Source organism: Syngnathus acus, chromosome 3 (assembly GCF_901709675.1).
Source record: "Syngnathus acus chromosome 3, fSynAcu1.2, whole genome shotgun sequence".
In the NCBI taxonomy this organism is placed as follows: Eukaryota; Metazoa; Chordata; class Actinopteri; order Syngnathiformes; family Syngnathidae; genus Syngnathus; species Syngnathus acus.
Window position 1 is genome coordinate 9,788,651 of NC_051089.1, and position 18,033 is coordinate 9,806,683.

Consider the following 18,033-nt stretch of genomic DNA (forward strand, 5'->3'; position numbering starts at 1 on the left):
CTGTATTTTGAAGTTGGGCATTATAGTGGTACTTGGAAAGCAAAGAATTTGTAAACGGTATTGGATGTAATAAGTTTGAGAATCTGTGCTTGGAGAAAATGTTTAGATAGATAAAATAGCAGATTTATTTATAAGGTCGCACGTAGGCTTCGGTCTGACCACCAGTAGGCGCGCTGGTATTGCAAACAGATTGAGTCGATTGAGTCAAAATCCTAATCTGTAACCTTTAGGACATGGCCGCATTTCGTCAGTGTTATAGCTCAATCGATGACCTAAATAAAGACATTCGTGTATTCATTCATCATCCAAACAGCTGAAAAGACAATTTAAAACAAACCCCAACTTATCACAAGATGTGCCAGGTCCACGAAGCTCACTGTCGCAAAAGTGTCGCAAATATATACCTGCGATCTGGCGCCCCCGTGCGGCAACGAATACAAACCCAGTATTGTAGCCAGAGAGAGCGTACAGACGACCTGCTGGGTAAACAACAGTGTCGACTCGAGAGGCAGGAATGGGAACTTCGTCGAGGGCTAAGAGTGAGATATTTCTATATTATTTCATAGACACACTGTAGAGATGTTGCTCTGTCTTTGTTGGTTTAAAACGAGACGATCGCGGGTCTAAATAGTGATGGAAAATCGCCTATTTGCTTACTGGAGTTGAGCTAGCCTTCACGTTAGCTTAGCACGCAGCCCTTCAGGGCCCATTGCTTTCGATGCTGCTTTTCAGCTCTCATCGGGACTGTTGTCAGTTTCACAATCCCAGCCATTAACAATTGGGACTTGTATGTAGGCCTGCCGAGTTACGGTTTGTGTTAACGTTGATATTAATGCCCCGATTCAACGTCTGTCATCATTTTTTTTCTTGCTGGGTTTTAACCTTCTACGTCGAACTGAAAGACGCGTTTGAAAATTCTACATTTAGAAAAACATATGTGCAAGCTCTGTTGTTTTCTGTGTGGACCAGGATGTGACTACTAGCTCTCTCGTGTAGTTTCGCCTTTTTAAAACTGCTGTCGCAAATGATCATTCCGATGAGCTACTTAGTACTGTTTCCTGCGTTTCTACACGAAAACAAGTTCATGGTGGTTTCGACAGCTATTGTGGAAGCTATTCGGACAGCTGATAGTAGCTGTTCACCAACGGCCCTAGAAGCCATGACTCGCATTTGCATTGGTTAAGAAAATTCATGTGTTTATTCCTTCTTTTTTTTTTTTTTAACTAGGCCGAAAGAAGATCCAGTTACTGCTTTCACAAACGCGCAGCTCCACTTATTTTACAGTTGCAAGTGCGTTTGAGAGCATTTGCTTTGAGCATCAGTAGCATTGTTGGCCCTAATATCATCATTTGATCTCAGGGAGGATAAATCTTTATTCTTAGTGTGAAGAGAGTGTGTCTTGTGACTTCTGATGATGAGCTGAATAAAGAAAATTGCACACAGCGATGGTGTGGCTCATGAGCTAGATTTTTTTTTTTTTTTAATTACTTGAAGTGACCAATGCTGTAATACAATGTTGGAAATGTATAGTGGATCACTGATGACGAACAATCAGTTTGGGATGCAGGTCTCTTTAGAATTTTTTCTCTTTTGCTATAAATGTTCTGTGCATTTCAAAATTAAACCAAAAATATATGCGCGATGCAGTTGCACAAATAATATGAAACTATTTCCAAATACAAAAGAAATATGTGAAATGCACTTAGCTGAAGAAAACTAAACATGTGTATTTGTTTAACTTTGTTTTCATTTAAATTTGATCTGAAAATGTTTTCCTTCACTAGCATCTACACAATCAAAATGTCATTAAGATTAGAGGAGATCTTTCTTTGTACAGCATTACAAATTAGTATCTTTTAACAAACTAGGTAATATTTTATTGCCGTGTGTTGGCATTGAGGGCTCATGGCAAATATGGCTTTTCCTGAGTGACCAGATTTACCAGCTAATGAAAGCAACACTCGCGGCATTTCCTGCATCATTGTCAATCACGGGCTTACAAAACTGTGTTTCGGTTGTTAATAAACGTGAGTTCACTGACTAACGCCTCTTTGATCCATAGTAGACACAACAGTATGTTGCCGCACCTAACAGACATCGTGTTACAATGTGCTGACCGTCTCTGTCAGAAATGAAATCAGGCATCAGCCACAATGTTTTATTTTAGATGGTCGAGCATCACTGACTAATCCACAGGAGACGCTACAATATGTTAGCATGCAACAGGACATTGTGTTACATCAAACACACACTGTAGCCTGTTTGTGCTAATGTTAACTTCCAGCTGCCCATGTGCGCCACGAACAGGCATACATCCAGAGGACGAAGCGGGAGAAAAAGCAGTTTTGCGGGGGGAAACCCCCCCCAAAGAAGTGCATACATGAACCACTCGTCCACTATTCAATGATTTTCACGTGAATACTCAACTAATCCTGGCAGCCCTATTGCCCACCTTTCAAGTATGACATTAAACAACAAAACAAGGCAATTTCACCACGGTAAAAACATGCTGTCAAAAATGTCTGGCACGGGAACATTTTTGAAAAGGAAACAGAGGTGACCAGTTTGCAACGACTGAGTGGGCAACATTATTCCCATATTGTAATGTTATCAGGCTCCTCCGTAACAGCTTTACTTAGGGACATGTGGGGAAAAACGGAATTAAAACAGGCCAAGATTGAGATGCAGAGGATTGAGTTCAACCAAAATCGAGAGTGTAATCGTCTCGACAGTGAAACATTTTTTATCTAATTTCCACGGGTTAGGCATCCCATCCCATTGTACTGAGCCCAAGTAAAGAAAACTAACCCGACGATTCCTTTTTTGCACTCCATATAACAATTCTGTCTTTTTTGTGAGAACTGTTATGCCATGTTTATAATTTTATCATTCGGGCGGGGCGCATCTGTAGCTCCATAAAGCATCTAACGTTCTATGTCATCTAATATTATCCTGCTCAAGCGGATCTCGACATGCCCTCTGAATTTATCGCTGTTAATAAAACAGACCATTTCTAAATGGCCTTTATTTAGCATAGCTTTCATCTCAGTTATTGGCTCTCAGGATGAAGTCACTAATAGTAGGCTTTCCGCACAATGACTTTAACTGTCCTGTTTTTCTTTCTTGCTTTTGTAGGTGTTGTGAGATGAAATGGTTTGAAGCATTGGAACCGCGCACGCACTCTTAGCTCGGTGCGGACAAAGCTGCCACTATGAAGAGTGAAGTGCCGTCTGAGGCCTCCAGCAAACAGGAGCATCTGAAGGAGCCGCTGGTGAACCCGGAGCCTATGGAAGCAGCCAAGAACTTCTCTAGCAACATGGAGGTGATTGGAATGGCAGACAGCGAGTTTGCTACCCTGTGTTCCGAATCGAGGCGTCGGACCTTGAGGGATACGGCGGCTCACAAGGACTCGGAGCGAGGCCTCCCTGGACGCAGAAAAAGAAAAGTCCAACAGGCTGGACCGTCTGACTGTTCATTTAAAGTCGGACATTTTAGCGAGACTTCCGTGGCCCCTCAGCGTCCCAGGGAAGAACTCTTACGACACTCTAGCGAGGATGAACACAATCATGAGTCATCTTTTAGTGACTGTGCCTCGTCCCCTTCCTCCAGCTTGCGATTCGGTGACTCGGAGACACTGAGCTCCGAGGAGGATGTGGAAGCTGGACCGACGGGGGGCCAACAAAAAGCCCCCGCCCTCACGACACCAGCCACCGGAGTTAGTCTTCGCCCCGTTGTGGGTCGAACGAGGCGGACCCGCTCGCATAAGTGGGTGCGCTCCGAGGCGGAGCCGGTGTTGCTGAATCGGCCCTGTTTGAGCAGTCGGCGGACTCTGCATAGGAAACGATTTGTGAAATCAGTTCCTGGGGGAGGGCAGCGTACGCAGAAGCAAAAGGAGCGACTACTACTGCAGAGGAAGAAACGGGAAGTGATTGCACGACGAAAATATGCTTTACTCAATAGCACAAGTAGTTCAAGCGAGGAGCTGAGCAGTGGCTCGTCGTCCCCCTCCTCGACCGAAGTGGAGGATGAGCTCTATGTGGATGTCAGCAGCACCAGCAGCCAGCCCAACAGTGCTGCAGTAGCCGCAGGTAACCAGTAACTTTGATGCTCTACTTCTGTATTATTGCTCGTCTGGGTATCAATAGTCCACCGGATGTCACATGACTGATCCCATTTGTTTACATCACCATGCTGGCGGGATAGTAGCGATATTGGCAGGTGAAGGATCTACAATGATTTCAGCAGAGATAAAATTAGGGTTAGGGTTGCAGTCCTCCAGCATCAAAGGGTGGAACAAAAGTTTTGTGTGTTCCTGTACTTCAGTAATTAATGTGACACTGCTTCTTTGAAGTTACGAGCATGCCTTTTATCATCCCCCTTTCTGTGACTGTCCATGGAGGTATAAGCGCTACAGCCCAACATTCTGGTTTTTGTTTGTTTTAATATATGCCTATGTAATTAAATTTGTCTAGCGGCACGTCGTTTCACCACAATTGACAGGAGGACCTTATGCTTTGCCGTTATTGTCAGGTATGTTGCGTTTGTGTGTGCAAGGTTAGCCCATTTTGTGTTGATGTCCATGCGAAGGGTCACGTATTGCTACAATTGACGGGAGGACTTTGTTTTGCGCTGTTCTCGTCAAACAATATTAAGCCCCGCTTCCATCGACAAATCTAACCATCTTTACTCTCCTTGCTTTTTTTTTCTCAGTACTTCTTTCTTTGTAATTCTAAAAAAAAGTAGCCCAGTTCTAAAACATGATGTAAATATTTTGGAGGACAAAAATTGGGTCGAGACAATGCGTTACATGCATTTTTTTCTCAGTACTTCCTTCTTTGTAATTCTGAAAAAAAAGGTAGCCCAGTTCTAAAACATGATGTAAATATTTTGGAGGCCAATAATTGGGTCGAGACAATGCGTTACATGCATTTTGCTTGCAGTCACAAGTGCTTTTGAGTTACAATCTGCAAAGTTAATGATAGTCATGTAAACTTAACATGCTTGCAGTGGATCTCAAGTGGCACATTTTCAAAACCAAAAGTCTGTGGTATTACGCACGTTTGCTTTTGTTTCCACAACCTTCAAAGGACTTATTCTTTTCATGTCTTCTAGCTGAAATAAACAGCCACAAACCAAGCACCATCTATAGCAATCCATCACATTCTCCCTAGTTTTGGTTGGTGCGTGCGTGCGTGCGTGCAGTGCGCGCTTGCAGCGTGACATCACTAAGGAGGTGCGTAGGAGAGTCGTGGCTGTTTTGAATGTAGAGAAGAAAAGAGTGGAGCAAGGTCGATACCGTCAGTGGAAACGAGACAACTTAACCAAGGCGAGATCCTAATGTGTGTAGAAAATGGAGCCTGCTGTATTTTTACATGGCTTCTCTGCGAAGAATTCCAATTCCAATTGAACAGGTGGTACAGTGTTTTTATTGCATATTGTAATATGCATTGTATCAAACTGACACTTTCATTAATGCGACTGTTTTATGCGCTTTGTTTTAAAGCACTATAACGGTGCTTGCAGGCATCACAATCTGTGGTGTTGCCAAAATAAAGTGCAGTCCTGCACGAACGAATGCTTTTCAGTTGAAGTGATGCAACGTAATGTAATATGCCGATGAATAAGTTGAAGAAGTGGGTTGTACAACTAAAGCCGATTTGAATCACAATTTTGAGTGCTGTTGTGGTTCATTTTGGAATTCACTGCACAATTAGGGATGAATTTGTCATTGTCTTGGACGAGCTCGCGCATTGCCTAGTCACATAATAAAGAATAGCGTTTTTTTTTGGAGTGGCACTATGATTTTAAATGATCTAATTAAGAGCCTGTCCATTCTTCAACCGTAAATCGGATTTCAAAATGTGATCAAGTTGGCACAGTGTTTTAATTTCTTGAGCAAAACTGTGCTGAAGTTCCAGTCCTGAAGATCAGTTTTGTTTTGGTAATCACGTGAACACCTCACCGGTTAGTTGGAGAGGATGCTAAGCAGCAGTGCTCAGGGGACCGTCAGACTAGAAATTCCAATGGGAATCATGAACTTCAGTTGCAAGTCTCTCGCAACCGTATAAAAAAAGCACCACTGCAGAGCAAAACAGTTCTAGAGTTAGTGACACAGAAAAACAGTCTGGTCAGTGAAGTCAATATAGATACATTTGGAAAATGATTCATTGAGTCACTTTTAACAATGTGTCTGAGACCAATGTCCAAAAACTGCCATTTCACTCACATGCATGTCACGTTCTCGTCCACGTGCACAGGCGCTCTGGATGAGGACGTGGTGGTGATCGACGCTACTCCAGCGCCGGCACCTGCCGTCCCTGCCAGCGAGGAGATCAACGTCACCTCCACAGACAGCGAGGTGGAAATCGTCACAATTGGAGATAGTTTCAGGTAGGCAAAGTTTTGTTTTGAACTCATCGAAAAGGCCTTTGTTTATTTGAGAAATGTCGACTAAATAGGTAGGCAGGCTGCAGCTTGCATTTGCAGCCAATTGGTCATTCAAGCCTGTCTTCTCAACCATCAGGAAACACTCTAGTTTTTGCCACTCGGATGACGTCATGCTGAACAGTCACATTTGTATTGCTTTTGTTATCTCCAAAAACATTTTGATTTGGTAAAATGCATGAGTCATTGGACTTTCCCATGCTGATTGGTGATTAAGCAACTACATCTTCTCCCAGTTGTCTGTACTGGGCCTACATTTTCCCCAGGGAGCAGCTCTTTCCTGTGAATACATGTTGTTCAGTCTGCTGGTTGTTTTGTTGCTGCTGCTCCCTAGCGCAGCAATGCGTTCAGAGAACATTCCAGTGTTTCTGCGGTACACAGTGGGATGCTTTCGAGCGACGTCCCGCCCAGATCGCAGCGAACGGCGTACTCGATACGAATCAATAATAAACACACTTGATCGGCCCCTGGTCTCATGCTAAAGTTGAGCTCAGGACATGAGTGTTGTCCCAACATTGCTTGTCTGCTTGAGCGTGACTTTAAAACCACAATGTTGGATTTAGCAACATTTGAATTAATGGTTTCATTTAGGAACTAATTTAGGGCACAGGAGTAAATTTGTATATAAATAATGTGACGTACATATATTTTGTGCAACCTACATTTTCCACAGATGGGTGGATAACAGTTGTTTTATTCTAACTAACCTGCCAAAGCTCATATGTGAAAGATGAAAAGTCATGTGGCATTTAACAAAATGGCTGCCACTATCTCAATGCAATGTGCAGACATTATGCCTCATCATAATTCCTTCTTGGGTGTTCTGTTGTTTTATGGGTTTCCAGGCTGTTTTGCTTTGCTGAGCAACCTCCTATTGCACTAGTATGTTCATGTTTACGGAGAAATGTTGTCCTCCAGGTTTCACCGCTCCCATCCTCAGGGGTTTATGGTGGCAAACAGATATTTACAAAATAATCCAGAGTCTACTTAATTAGGGACCCTTCCCTTGTGGATGTTTGGAGCTGAGGAGCCTGGCCAATTACTGTGTTTTCTTCTGCGTACCACTTGGCAATCGCACAATTTTGACATTTTGTATTTGTGTGCGTTTGTCCTAAAATTGAAGGTCAGAAAATAAAAAAATAAAATTTTTTTTTACATGCTTTAGTAGGACATGAAAGGAGGTTGCAATTTGGCGTTAACAATTTCCCTGCACACACCTCTGTAGGTTTGGAAAGCTCATGGGATGAGAGGTGTAATGATATTCCCTAACCGCAAAGCTCCATGGCATCCCACACAAATAATAAAACAAAAAGGTTTGAATTCACTTCCCTACCAAAAAATATTACAATTCAACAGTGCAAAAAATGCACAAATATAAACGGATTATTCACATGTTGCTTTAGTCCGTAAGATGTCAGAAAATGGGCAAAAATCAAATCATTGTTTTCCAACGTAAAAGCAGTATTTGGGGAAATTTTAGGAACATTTAAGATGCCGGGACAGGTTGGTCGATACTTAAGTAACGTTTTGGGTAACATATATGTCAGGGTAGATTTAATGTAGCCCCAAAGCAAACATTGCCAGCGAAATGCCTTTGCTGAGGGCAATGTATAAGCACCATTATCCTACCTTTGTTTCTAGGTCGCGCTCTTTGGGTGGTCTTGGTAGGATATGGGCTAACAGTTGCTCTCAGAGCCGTCTCCAGGAGCCCCGAGGACGCCACAGACTGTCCACCGTCATCCAGCCGCTGCGTCAGAACTCTGGAGAGGTGGTTGACCTAACTGTTGATGAAGATGGTAAGGAAAACATAAGGCCGAGTTAGCATTCAGAGCTGCCATCAAAGCTCAACTATCACTAAGCAGAAGAGTCGGATGAATATTTTGAGAAAGCTAATATACGTAGCTTGGTTTTTATTCCCATGACACACCATTATCACAGTGTGAAAGGGTGACTGAGGCAACACTATGAAAGCACTTGAAAGGCGCGACATTTATGAACTCCCTCCGTTTGGCACAAAACCCTGAAGACAATTAGAAAATAAAATTTTCCAGCATGTCGAGTTTGCACTTTTAGCTCTCTGCTCAACTGGAATGTGGGATTTTTTATTCATATCTGAAACATGGGTGAATGTTAAAGTTGAGACTTTTTATGGAGCCTGAGATTAATTTGTGAATAAGTAAAGTCAATGGAGTGCGCACACCAGAATGCTAATGAGAATCCGTCTCCTCCTCGGCTGTTAAGCATCTGCTGACCAGCACGCACTCATTCTTAACAATAATGCAAATGCATGCACACACAGGCTTACTTTCATAACTATGAACACATGGAAGTGTGTATTCATTTTCTTTAATCAGATTTTTAAAATAGATTGTCAAAATGTGGCATGTGCACCAACTTGATCTATCCTCTTTGTTCTTAAATGGAAATGGATGTTAAGCTGAGGCAGAGTATCAGGACTGATTGTGGCAGTGTTACAATTCAAGCGAGGGATATTAGAAGACAAACAGACGGCGGTATATATTTATCTTCTGCAAAAAACGCCGAACAACTATTACAGCAGCTTTCACTGTCAATATCTGCATATATTCTATTTATTTTGGCATACAGTCATTTTCTGCATATGTTATATCTGCTTTGGAATCTCTCTTTGATTTTAGACCTCTCAGTTGTGCCAACAACCTCTGGCAGCATTCTCCCTCAAACAGTCAGGTCGTCCTCGTCGTCATCTTCCCAGCATGCCTCTACCTCAGAACTCAATGATGCCGCCGGTCCCTCCACTAGCTGCCCAGGCTCAGTCCCCAACAATATGCGCACACCGCGGCCGAGTGGCTCGACCCGAATAGCCGCCGAGGGTAAGACGGCATGTTGCAACCTGATGCTTTTATTTTTCATGGAAGCTGTATTTATCTAGGAAAGGTCATCGAGAACTATAGCCTTTGTTTTCGTCTGAAGCAGATGACAGCAGATCAGGCTTGTCAGGTTCAGCGGGAGACACCACAGGCACGGCCATGCCCAGGCTGCCGTCGTGCTGTCAGCAGCACTCGCCATGCGGAAGGCCCTCCCCCGGTCATCTGTCCCTCAGCCACTCCCATTCGAGCTGCATGCAGGCCTCGTCCTCTCAGGCCAACGGCTCCCAGCACGGTCACGGCAACGCGCACCATTTTGTCCTTCATGTCCACCACCCCACACCGCAGCCCCCGGGTACCCTGCCATTCCAAGAGCCGAGCTGTGCTGTGGAAAGGCCCAGTGCGCTGCCTGCAACCTGTGCCGGAGTGAGCGGCGGGAGCAGCAATAGCGGAAGCGGCAACAACACGGCCCATTACCACGAGCAGGTAATACTCTACTGCTAACATACTAGTGACAAACAGCGTACCGTCGTCTATGTGATTATGGAAAGCTAGTTCTGGCATTTATTCAATATCCTTGATAACAGATTTAGCATTCTAGTGGAATGGCTTTTTCTTTTTTTTTTACTAGTAACATCTATTTTTTTTTAATCTTGGTTGACAGTTATAAAGCATAAATGAGCAATGAATTGAAATGTGTCCCTCTCCTCACAGCAAACGCTGCCAGTGGACCTGAGCAACAGTAGCGTTCGAAGCAGCGGTGCTAGTTTCCATGGCAGCACGTCAGCCTTTGACCCCTGCTGCCCAGGCTCCACCTCCCGGCCTCCTCCCTACGTTTCCCAGGCCACGCCTGGCCCCAGCCAGCCAGCTGCGGCCGACTCTTTCAGCTCCGGCATGGCGGCCCAGCCTCAAACACAGCTACAGCAGCCATGCAGACATTACATACACCCCTCATGTTAGTATGAACGTGATCAACTGGTCAGATGGTTAATTTAAGTCGGGAAAATATGGGCTGCAAACACAATGGACATTTGTTGTTGACTTATTTCATATTTTCTTCACAGATGGCTCGCTGGCACGCTCATTGCATCATCAGCCTTCCACTGCCTGTCCTCATTCCCACGGGAACCCTCAACTTACACCTCAGCCTCCTCCACAAGGCGACTATGTCCTTCCCCACAATGTCCACTCCTTTCATCCACCGCTGCAATCCCACCCGTCAGGCCACACTGTACCCAGTGGCCCTCCTCTAGCCGCCCACCACCTCTCCGGTTCCAGTGCCCCGCTGACGCAGCACCTGCCCCCGGACCACCAGACCCTGCCACACCATATGCCACCACTAGGATCAGTTCAACGGCTCCATCAACACGAAATGTTGCAGAGGATGGAGGTTCAAAGGCGCAGAATGATGCAGCACCCCACGTTAGTACCTCTGTGTCGTTAACGCTCAGATATCGAGTCACCCCAAATAGTGAAAGTCTTGACACCCCTTCTAAAAGGTCTTGTATTTTAGTAAAGACAACCACCGAAAACAGACAGGACCATAAAGCACTAACACCAGCCAATTTCACTCTTCTGGGCCCGTAGACTGCCTGCTGCATTTTTTAATCTGGACCACTGAGCATTTGCATTCTTAAGAGTCCAGTATTATTCACTTTATGAATTTATTCCCTTTTAGAATTGGATAATGAAGATATTAAATTCATTTTTCATTGTTTTATTATTGTTTTATTTTTTTCAGGAGATTAGTTAATAGTTTAAATAATACTAGAATTGAAGTTGTAAATATATAGAATTTTGTAAACACATTTGCTTTATTCCTTTTATAACAAGTCGCTCATAAATTATTTTATCATAAAAAAAATATGACTGCGATTGGCTGGCAACCAGTCAACTGGGATTAGGCTCCAGCTCACCAGCAACCTTAATGAGTACGAGCGAGTGCTATAGGAAATTGATCGAGGGAACATTTTGTTATTAAAATATGAGCATTTCAGCTTTGTAACTACAAATGACCTGGCCCAGCGTTCCATTCCACATGCATTTTAAAACGCAAATGTTGCCTTTGAGCATAATTGTCTAGCCCAGTGTATATATAATGTGAGTGTATATTATTGTGACCCACGGTTATTTGTGACGTTCCGAAGCTCAGCTAAGCTTAAACGTAATTGTAGTGATTACTTATTAATACATATTAGGGTTCATCTTATGAATTGTAATTAGATTAACAATGGTTTATTCATTGCAGGCGAGCACACGAGCGTCCTCCTCCCCACCCTCACAGAATGCACCCCAACTACGGCCACGGGCACCACATCCACGTGCCGCAGACCATGTCTTCCCACCCTCGCCAGCCGGAGCAGAGAACCGCATGGTTTGTGTCGGATACTCTTTCCACGCTTTTCTGTTCACGCCTACCGCCAGGACCATTACTGAAAGGTGACAAATGTGTTTGTCTACAGGGAGCTCGGCATCGAGGCCGGAGTGACTGTGGCGTCGTACCCTTCGGGGCACCTGCACTCCCACCTGCACCATTACCACCCCACTTCCAGATTGCACCACTTCCCTATCCCCTTCATGGTAACACATCAGAATACATTTGCATAAATACCACTCTGTTTTAATTGAATTGTGTCTAAGATCACTGATGCCCCCCCCCCCCCCCCAACGCACACACACACATTGCTTGTTTTAAGGATGGCGTGGCGAAGATCATGAATTATGCAAAGGCAATTAATAAAAGCTCATCAGGCATTTCAGGTGCATACTCAAGAAGCCTCGAGGAGAAGTCTTTGCACAAATACGGTCGACTGCTTCCTGATATTAATTTTTTTCCTTTTGGACACAGTGAGATGAAAAGCGATTCAGACAGAACATATTGATTTTACCTTACTTTTGTATAATATTCATTTATCACAGTAGCATACATGCAGAGAAAGGGGGGGGGATACACAGTTTACGGTGCTACTGGCATATGACATTTTGAGTTTTAAAGTGCACAAAAAGGTTACCAGGATTCCTACGAATCCTTAAAAAGTGCTGATTTTATGATTGCAAATATTCTCCAATCTAAAAATAATTGAACATTCTTTGGAAGAAAAAATAATCATAAACCAAATGTCTCTCATCATACCAACATTACGCAATTCCGAAAAAGGAGGGGGAAAAAAGGTCATTTTGTAATAGCTCAAAGTAACGTGTGTGTGTTTTTCTTCCTGACAGCACACTGGTATATCTGAAGTCACCTACCCACACATTCGCTACATCTCATCTCGAATGACTGGCTTTGGAAGAACCTACGAGGTGAGTGCGCACTGATTGCATTGTCTACTCCGAAAGACTGATTAGTTGAGTTGAGATGTCTGGATTATACCGCTACTAAAAAACTATAGCCAAGCGATACATCATCGGCAAAATTGAAATCATGCCATGTGTTTAAGTACCGTTACTTCTGTGCAGTTTGGAAGATACCAAACAGTTCTCCCAAAAAGAATCCTAGCTGCATACTTAATTGAGCCAAGTAGGGATGGGCAGCCCCTGAAGCAGCTCTGGCTCGAAGTTTACTGTTGGCGTTACCCAAAAAACGAATTCAGTTAGAACACCAACATGTTCAGCCAAACCATACAATAACGGAAGCTAATGCTAACATAATATGCAATACTTTAGATGAGCTAACAGATATCAGCATTAATATTAGGGTTATTAAAAACCCAAGGATGGGATGGAAAGATGAACTGTCTCATCAAGCCAGAAAAGCTGGATACCAGTAACCTGTAAACAAAATTTTCCGCATCTCCACCCTAAGCTGAATTCTTCAAAAATTGCACTAAAACACTGAACGTGGACAAAGGCATGTTTTTTTTAAATATGCCTCTCTCTCCGTGCCTGAGGCTCAGAGCTAAAACCTGAAATTAACAAGCCAGACCCGTGAATCACATGTTGTGCATGTCAACATGTGAAAACAGTCTTGCGACGACACCCAGTCCAGCAACTGTAAACATTTGCTCACTTCTTAAATATTAATACTACTTTTCACTTCAAAGACTACAAAAAATCTCATCTGCATGTTCTTGTTTGAACATGCACGCATGAGCTGCGGCTCAGCTTCACAGTTGCCGGTGTTAAAGACACAAATTCGGTGTACGAGCGAGGCAACATGCGATGAGGAGCGTTGAGTGTCTGTTTGTTGTGGCCCTTGAAGGACCTGCTGCATTTAGAGGAAAGACTGGGGACGGTGAACCGGGGAGCCTCTCAGGGAACCATAGAGAGGTGCACTTACCCACACAAATACAAAAAGGTGAGACATTTTGGGCTGTCCAGAGCAGCATATTGAACACGCACGCCTATTGTATGCATTGTCCTGATACGTTTGTGTGTCGTGCTGCTTGGCTCTTACCGTGTGTTCTGGGACAGAGTGGTCTTTTGTACTCACTTAGCCAAGTGCTGTAGTGTCTTTTAGCTGTGAATGCAGATCTTGTTGGGGAAGGCTTTCCCTAGGTGTAACTAAACGGGCCGTCTAACACCCTGCCACCCAATACAGAAGGTGTTGGAGAGAGACATTGACCAACAGTTAACCCCCGAAGCTTGGGCCTCTATTGGGAAAAATATGCACGCAAGCCCTGAATCGGTGAGAAATAATGACCCAATCAATTTGGAAACAAGTGTTAGCTGTAGTCTTGGGGGAGGGGCCATGTTGTTTTTTCCTCTTTTCAGGACAAAAGGACCATTCTCTCTGTCCCCAAATGGAATGCAGTGTTTTAAGAATAGATAACTCTTTCAATAAAATGTTTGCATATAGTTAAATATCTATAGCAGTCACTTTAGGTGAGCAAATTTCATGTTTTTTTTTTTTTTTAAACAATGGGATTGTTTGCACGTGGCTTCTGATGTCGCCAAATGTTTGTCACTTGTAGAGAAAGCTGCACGGCAAGCAGGATGAAGACGAGGGGGCGGACGAAGACACAGAGGAGAAATGCACCATCTGTCTGTCCATACTGGAGGAGGGGGAGGACGTCAGGTGTGTCCCCAAGCTCATTTCACTTTGCTCACTTTCACAACCTCCAAGGTAGCTGCAGAAAACCCAAGTGTCTCAAAATGAAGTCCCACTGGGCTGCCATCTTGGCACTTACACAGCATTTTTCTAAAGGCCTACCCTCTGGTGACAAAATGTGTCTTGGCCCAATAGCATTAATAATTGATTAATTAATTAAGCATTTATTTGGAGGGGGGGGAGAACAAATTCACCACATAAAGACCCCATTTACTTAATTTCAACCCCAGCCAAACATGCCCCCCCCCGACTACAAAGAGGATATTCATATGTATTCAGCATAATTTACAAATCTCAACTTCTAAGAGTGGCCAAATAATTTTCTTCCCAACCAGGCGTTTGCCGTGCATGCACCTGTTCCACCAGCTGTGCGTGGACCAGTGGCTGCTCACCAACAAGAAGTGCCCCATCTGCAGAGTGGACATTGAGGCGCAGTTGTCTGCTGAGAGTTGATGCTGTTTGATTTTTTTTACCCCCCGCCCCTCCCATCCGTGCCACGTGTCTCTTTCTAACGAACACTTTAGTTTCCATATTCATCTTCATTTCCTCCTGAGTACTGCAGTCAACCAAAGAAGGCAATGAATAGACCTGCGCAGCTCCACTACTAGGAACATCTTGACAGTGCCGGCTATCACTTCTCCATTAAGAGTTTATGTATTTATAAAGCTTTTATGTAGCTTTTGGATTGTTTTGTTATATTCCCCGCCCCCACCTCCCTCCTACCCCGCATGTTTCCTTGCAAAATGCATTTGTTTGCACATTTACCCACGGGCTTAAAGGCAAGGACAAGTTGCTCTTGTAAAGCTGCGAGGCCTCGCTTTACTAGACTAGAATGTCAGCCTCCACAACAACATGGCAGAGTTCATTTTTACCAATCATTGTATTGAATAGTTTGTTTAGAGGATGTGGATTTTTAGTGAAAGATGTTTTTGTTTTAAATAAAGAAGCATTCCTAGACGTTCCTAACTAGGGGAAACTATGTTTAACAAATCAGCTGCTGTATTAGTGCACATTCACATACTTGGACACAGTATTTTCTCAACTTACGCCCCACAACACGCTAGTCGCATCTGTTTCACACAGAAAGAATGTTACACAACCCTCGTCCAGAAACAGGGCTTGTAGGTGCGCATGCGGGTGGTCACATCACGGATAGATTGCTCGACGGATAGCTAGATGGCTACATATAGTGTCCCCCCCCCACACCCCAACCCCTCTGTGTCCGTAGTTGAGCATCAGCTGTGCGAAAAGATGACACGCTAAAGTGTTCACTGGCATAAAACTTGCACAAGAGAGAGAAACGGCAGGATTAGTTGTGATTACGACGCCATGTTGAGGCCATGTATTTCCACTTTGACTATGAAACCCCGTTAAAAAAAAAAAAGAAAAATATTTTGAACGGAGTGATGAAATGCAGTACTTAATGAATCAAAAGCAGGTATACATGCTCTCATCACACACCCTTCAAAGGCACCAGAAGCATATTCTGTGGGATTTATATTAGTTTAAAAAATATTAATAAACTTGGATAACTCTTACTCGGAGTGGTGTCATTTTTGTTCTTTGAGGAAAATATGTATTTTTGTGTGAAATTGAAAGGGTTGAATTTTTTAAATGGAAAAAATAATCATCACGGCCACTAAAACAAACAAAAACACTGCTCAGTAACTGGGAGGCATGTGGGAAAAAAAGTCTTCATTTCAATGGGAATGGAAAATGTAGGAATTAGGGCAGAGGTGTCAATTTTTGTCGCGGGCCACATCGTAGTCAGTTTCCTTCGGAGGGCCATTGTTAATAATGCCTTATATACAGTATAGCAGTGGCGTACGGTGAGGCTCATGACTGGGGAGGCACTGACGTCACCCCCCGGTAAAATTTGTCCGGCACCTAACCGTGTCACAAAAAAGGTTGGGGAACGCTGCTCTAGTGGCTTATTCGTTATTTAATTTAAACTATTTTAATTAAAATCTCATATCAGCAGTCTTCACACATAAAAACACTCAATAAAGCACATGAAATCAAAAACTTGTTTTCGATCGTACGTACCACTCCGTTCTGAAGTCCCGTTGTCCGAATCAAACTTTTTAACTCCGTAGTTGGTCTTCCTTTACTGATGACCTCCTGCTTCGACCGAAAATCGTTTGGATATGTAATCCTCCATTGTAAAACGAAATGTAAAAACGGAAGAATTAAAAAAAAACGAATGTAAAACGAAACACTGAAGGTCCTCTTCAGGTACACTCATTGGAAATAAATATATACCCTGTTCAACAATACATGCTTTATTTAAAATAAAAAAAGTTTCATTTACTGTCTTGTATTGCACAAGGATGCTTTTGAACCATCCAAGATCCAAAGTGATAAGTCCCAGCAGTTGAGAAAGCAATTTGGAGCACATGTGGTTATTTGGTCAAACATAACCCAAGTGAGGAATGCGAAAGAAAAATGCAACTTGCAGTGCACAAAAAGAAAAAAAAAAATACCTCTGTGAACACAAAACAAGAAAAAAAGAATCACCGTCGTGTGTGAGAGGAGCCTTAAAGCGACCCTGTGAGTATTCAGACTAATATACAACAATTCTTCATTTACTGACAAAACGACGCTCTTTGTTTGGAATGTCATCGGAGCATTTACTCTATATTTGATATCCATCTTAAGGTTTACGTTCTAGTATCCTCAGTTGTCCACCAGTAAGACGTTTTATACTGCTGGTGCCTTTTTTGGCCTACCAGGGCGACCTTAAATTGGATATCAGATTGCAATTAGTAGGACATTTCCCAACACTAGTAGGGAAACTTTGGCATACTAGCAAGACAACTAACTATTAGAGAAACTCTGCACAAGATTAGTGTGTGAAAACGTGACTGGGCAGTTTTACTAGTGTACCCTAATCAGTCCTCTAGTGCTCTGAGTTGTCTTACTAGCAAGGACAAAGCGTGTTACTCGTGCAGGTTCTAGGAGTAAATGCTCAAACGGCATTTCATTTGAACACAAAGAGAAAGGGCGCTCAACATATAATTGTGTAAAAGTGTAAACAAAATCCCGTGGGCCTTCATGACTTGACTCAACAAAGTGTGTGTCCAAGGTAGTAGTACCTGTACTGATAAAGTGCTAACACACCACAGACAGCGTGCTCAGGTTACAGTACACACAGAGATGCTGACTATCTTTGGTCTCTAAAAACGGTATAAAATCACGACTTAACATCCATTCCCTGCAAGCTTTACAATTACATAATAAATATGACGCCATCTTTTAGTTAGGAATCATCTCACGGTAAGGATTTAAAAAATAAAAATCATAAATCACAGCCTGTTCCCAGATTATGTGTACTGTAACTTTGAAAGGGTTCCTCAGCAAAAAAAAGGTGATCAGGACAGAAAGCATGTATAAATACAATAAATAATTGTGTGTGTTTTTTGTCCGCACTTCCGAAAAGGACAAAGTTGTCCCTCTTGTGTTGGGGAAGTTGACTGACAAAGAGAGTTTACATTCATGGATTATGCAAGGCAGTAGTGGAGGATTCACCTAGAAATCCCACAGTGCTTCTTGACGCTCCACCGGGAGGAACGTCATAGGAACTCCTTCATCCTGTCCGGAGGTCCGTCCGTCCTTCTAGATCTTGGCCACATAGTTGTTGGGGAAAAGGCCTTGCTTCCCTCGCAGACGTCCTGACCACCATCCAGAAGAGTC

The 18,033-nt window shown here is 43.3% G+C and overlaps 2 protein-coding genes across 5 annotated transcripts in view; one reads left to right on the top strand and one right to left on the bottom strand.

Annotated features, from left to right (window-relative positions):
* Positions 1-449: 449 nt before the first annotated feature.
* On the top strand, positions 450-15,878 carry rnf111 (ring finger protein 111). Of its 3 annotated transcripts, none has more exons than XM_037248205.1 (15): positions 450-539; positions 3,136-4,088; positions 6,258-6,390; positions 8,086-8,240; positions 9,102-9,296; positions 9,397-9,776; positions 10,005-10,245; positions 10,355-10,712; positions 11,539-11,664; positions 11,753-11,870; positions 12,513-12,593; positions 13,492-13,587; positions 13,831-13,917; positions 14,204-14,307; positions 14,676-15,878. In XM_037248205.1, the coding sequence occupies exons 2-15, from the start codon at positions 3,212-3,214 to the stop codon at positions 14,791-14,793; spliced, it is 3,069 nt and encodes a 1,022-aa protein (XP_037104100.1). In that variant the 5' UTR covers positions 450-539; positions 3,136-3,211; the 3' UTR covers positions 14,794-15,878. The 3 variants fall into 3 exon arrangements, with proteins under 3 accessions (XP_037104100.1, XP_037104101.1, XP_037104102.1); XM_037248206.1 differs by having other exon boundaries at positions 9,400-9,776; XM_037248207.1 differs by lacking the exon at positions 13,831-13,917.
* A 728-nt stretch (positions 15,879-16,606) lies between these two features.
* Positions 16,607-18,033, bottom strand: part of myo1ea (myosin IEa) — a 32,522-nt gene continuing 31,095 nt past the window's right edge. For both annotated transcript variants that reach the window (XM_037247361.1, XM_037247360.1), the window contains one exon: positions 16,607-18,032. In XM_037247361.1, coding sequence (XP_037103256.1) covers positions 17,956-18,032 — 77 coding nt within the window. In that variant the 3' untranslated portion in view covers positions 16,607-17,955. The remainder of the gene's footprint in view (position 18,033) is intronic.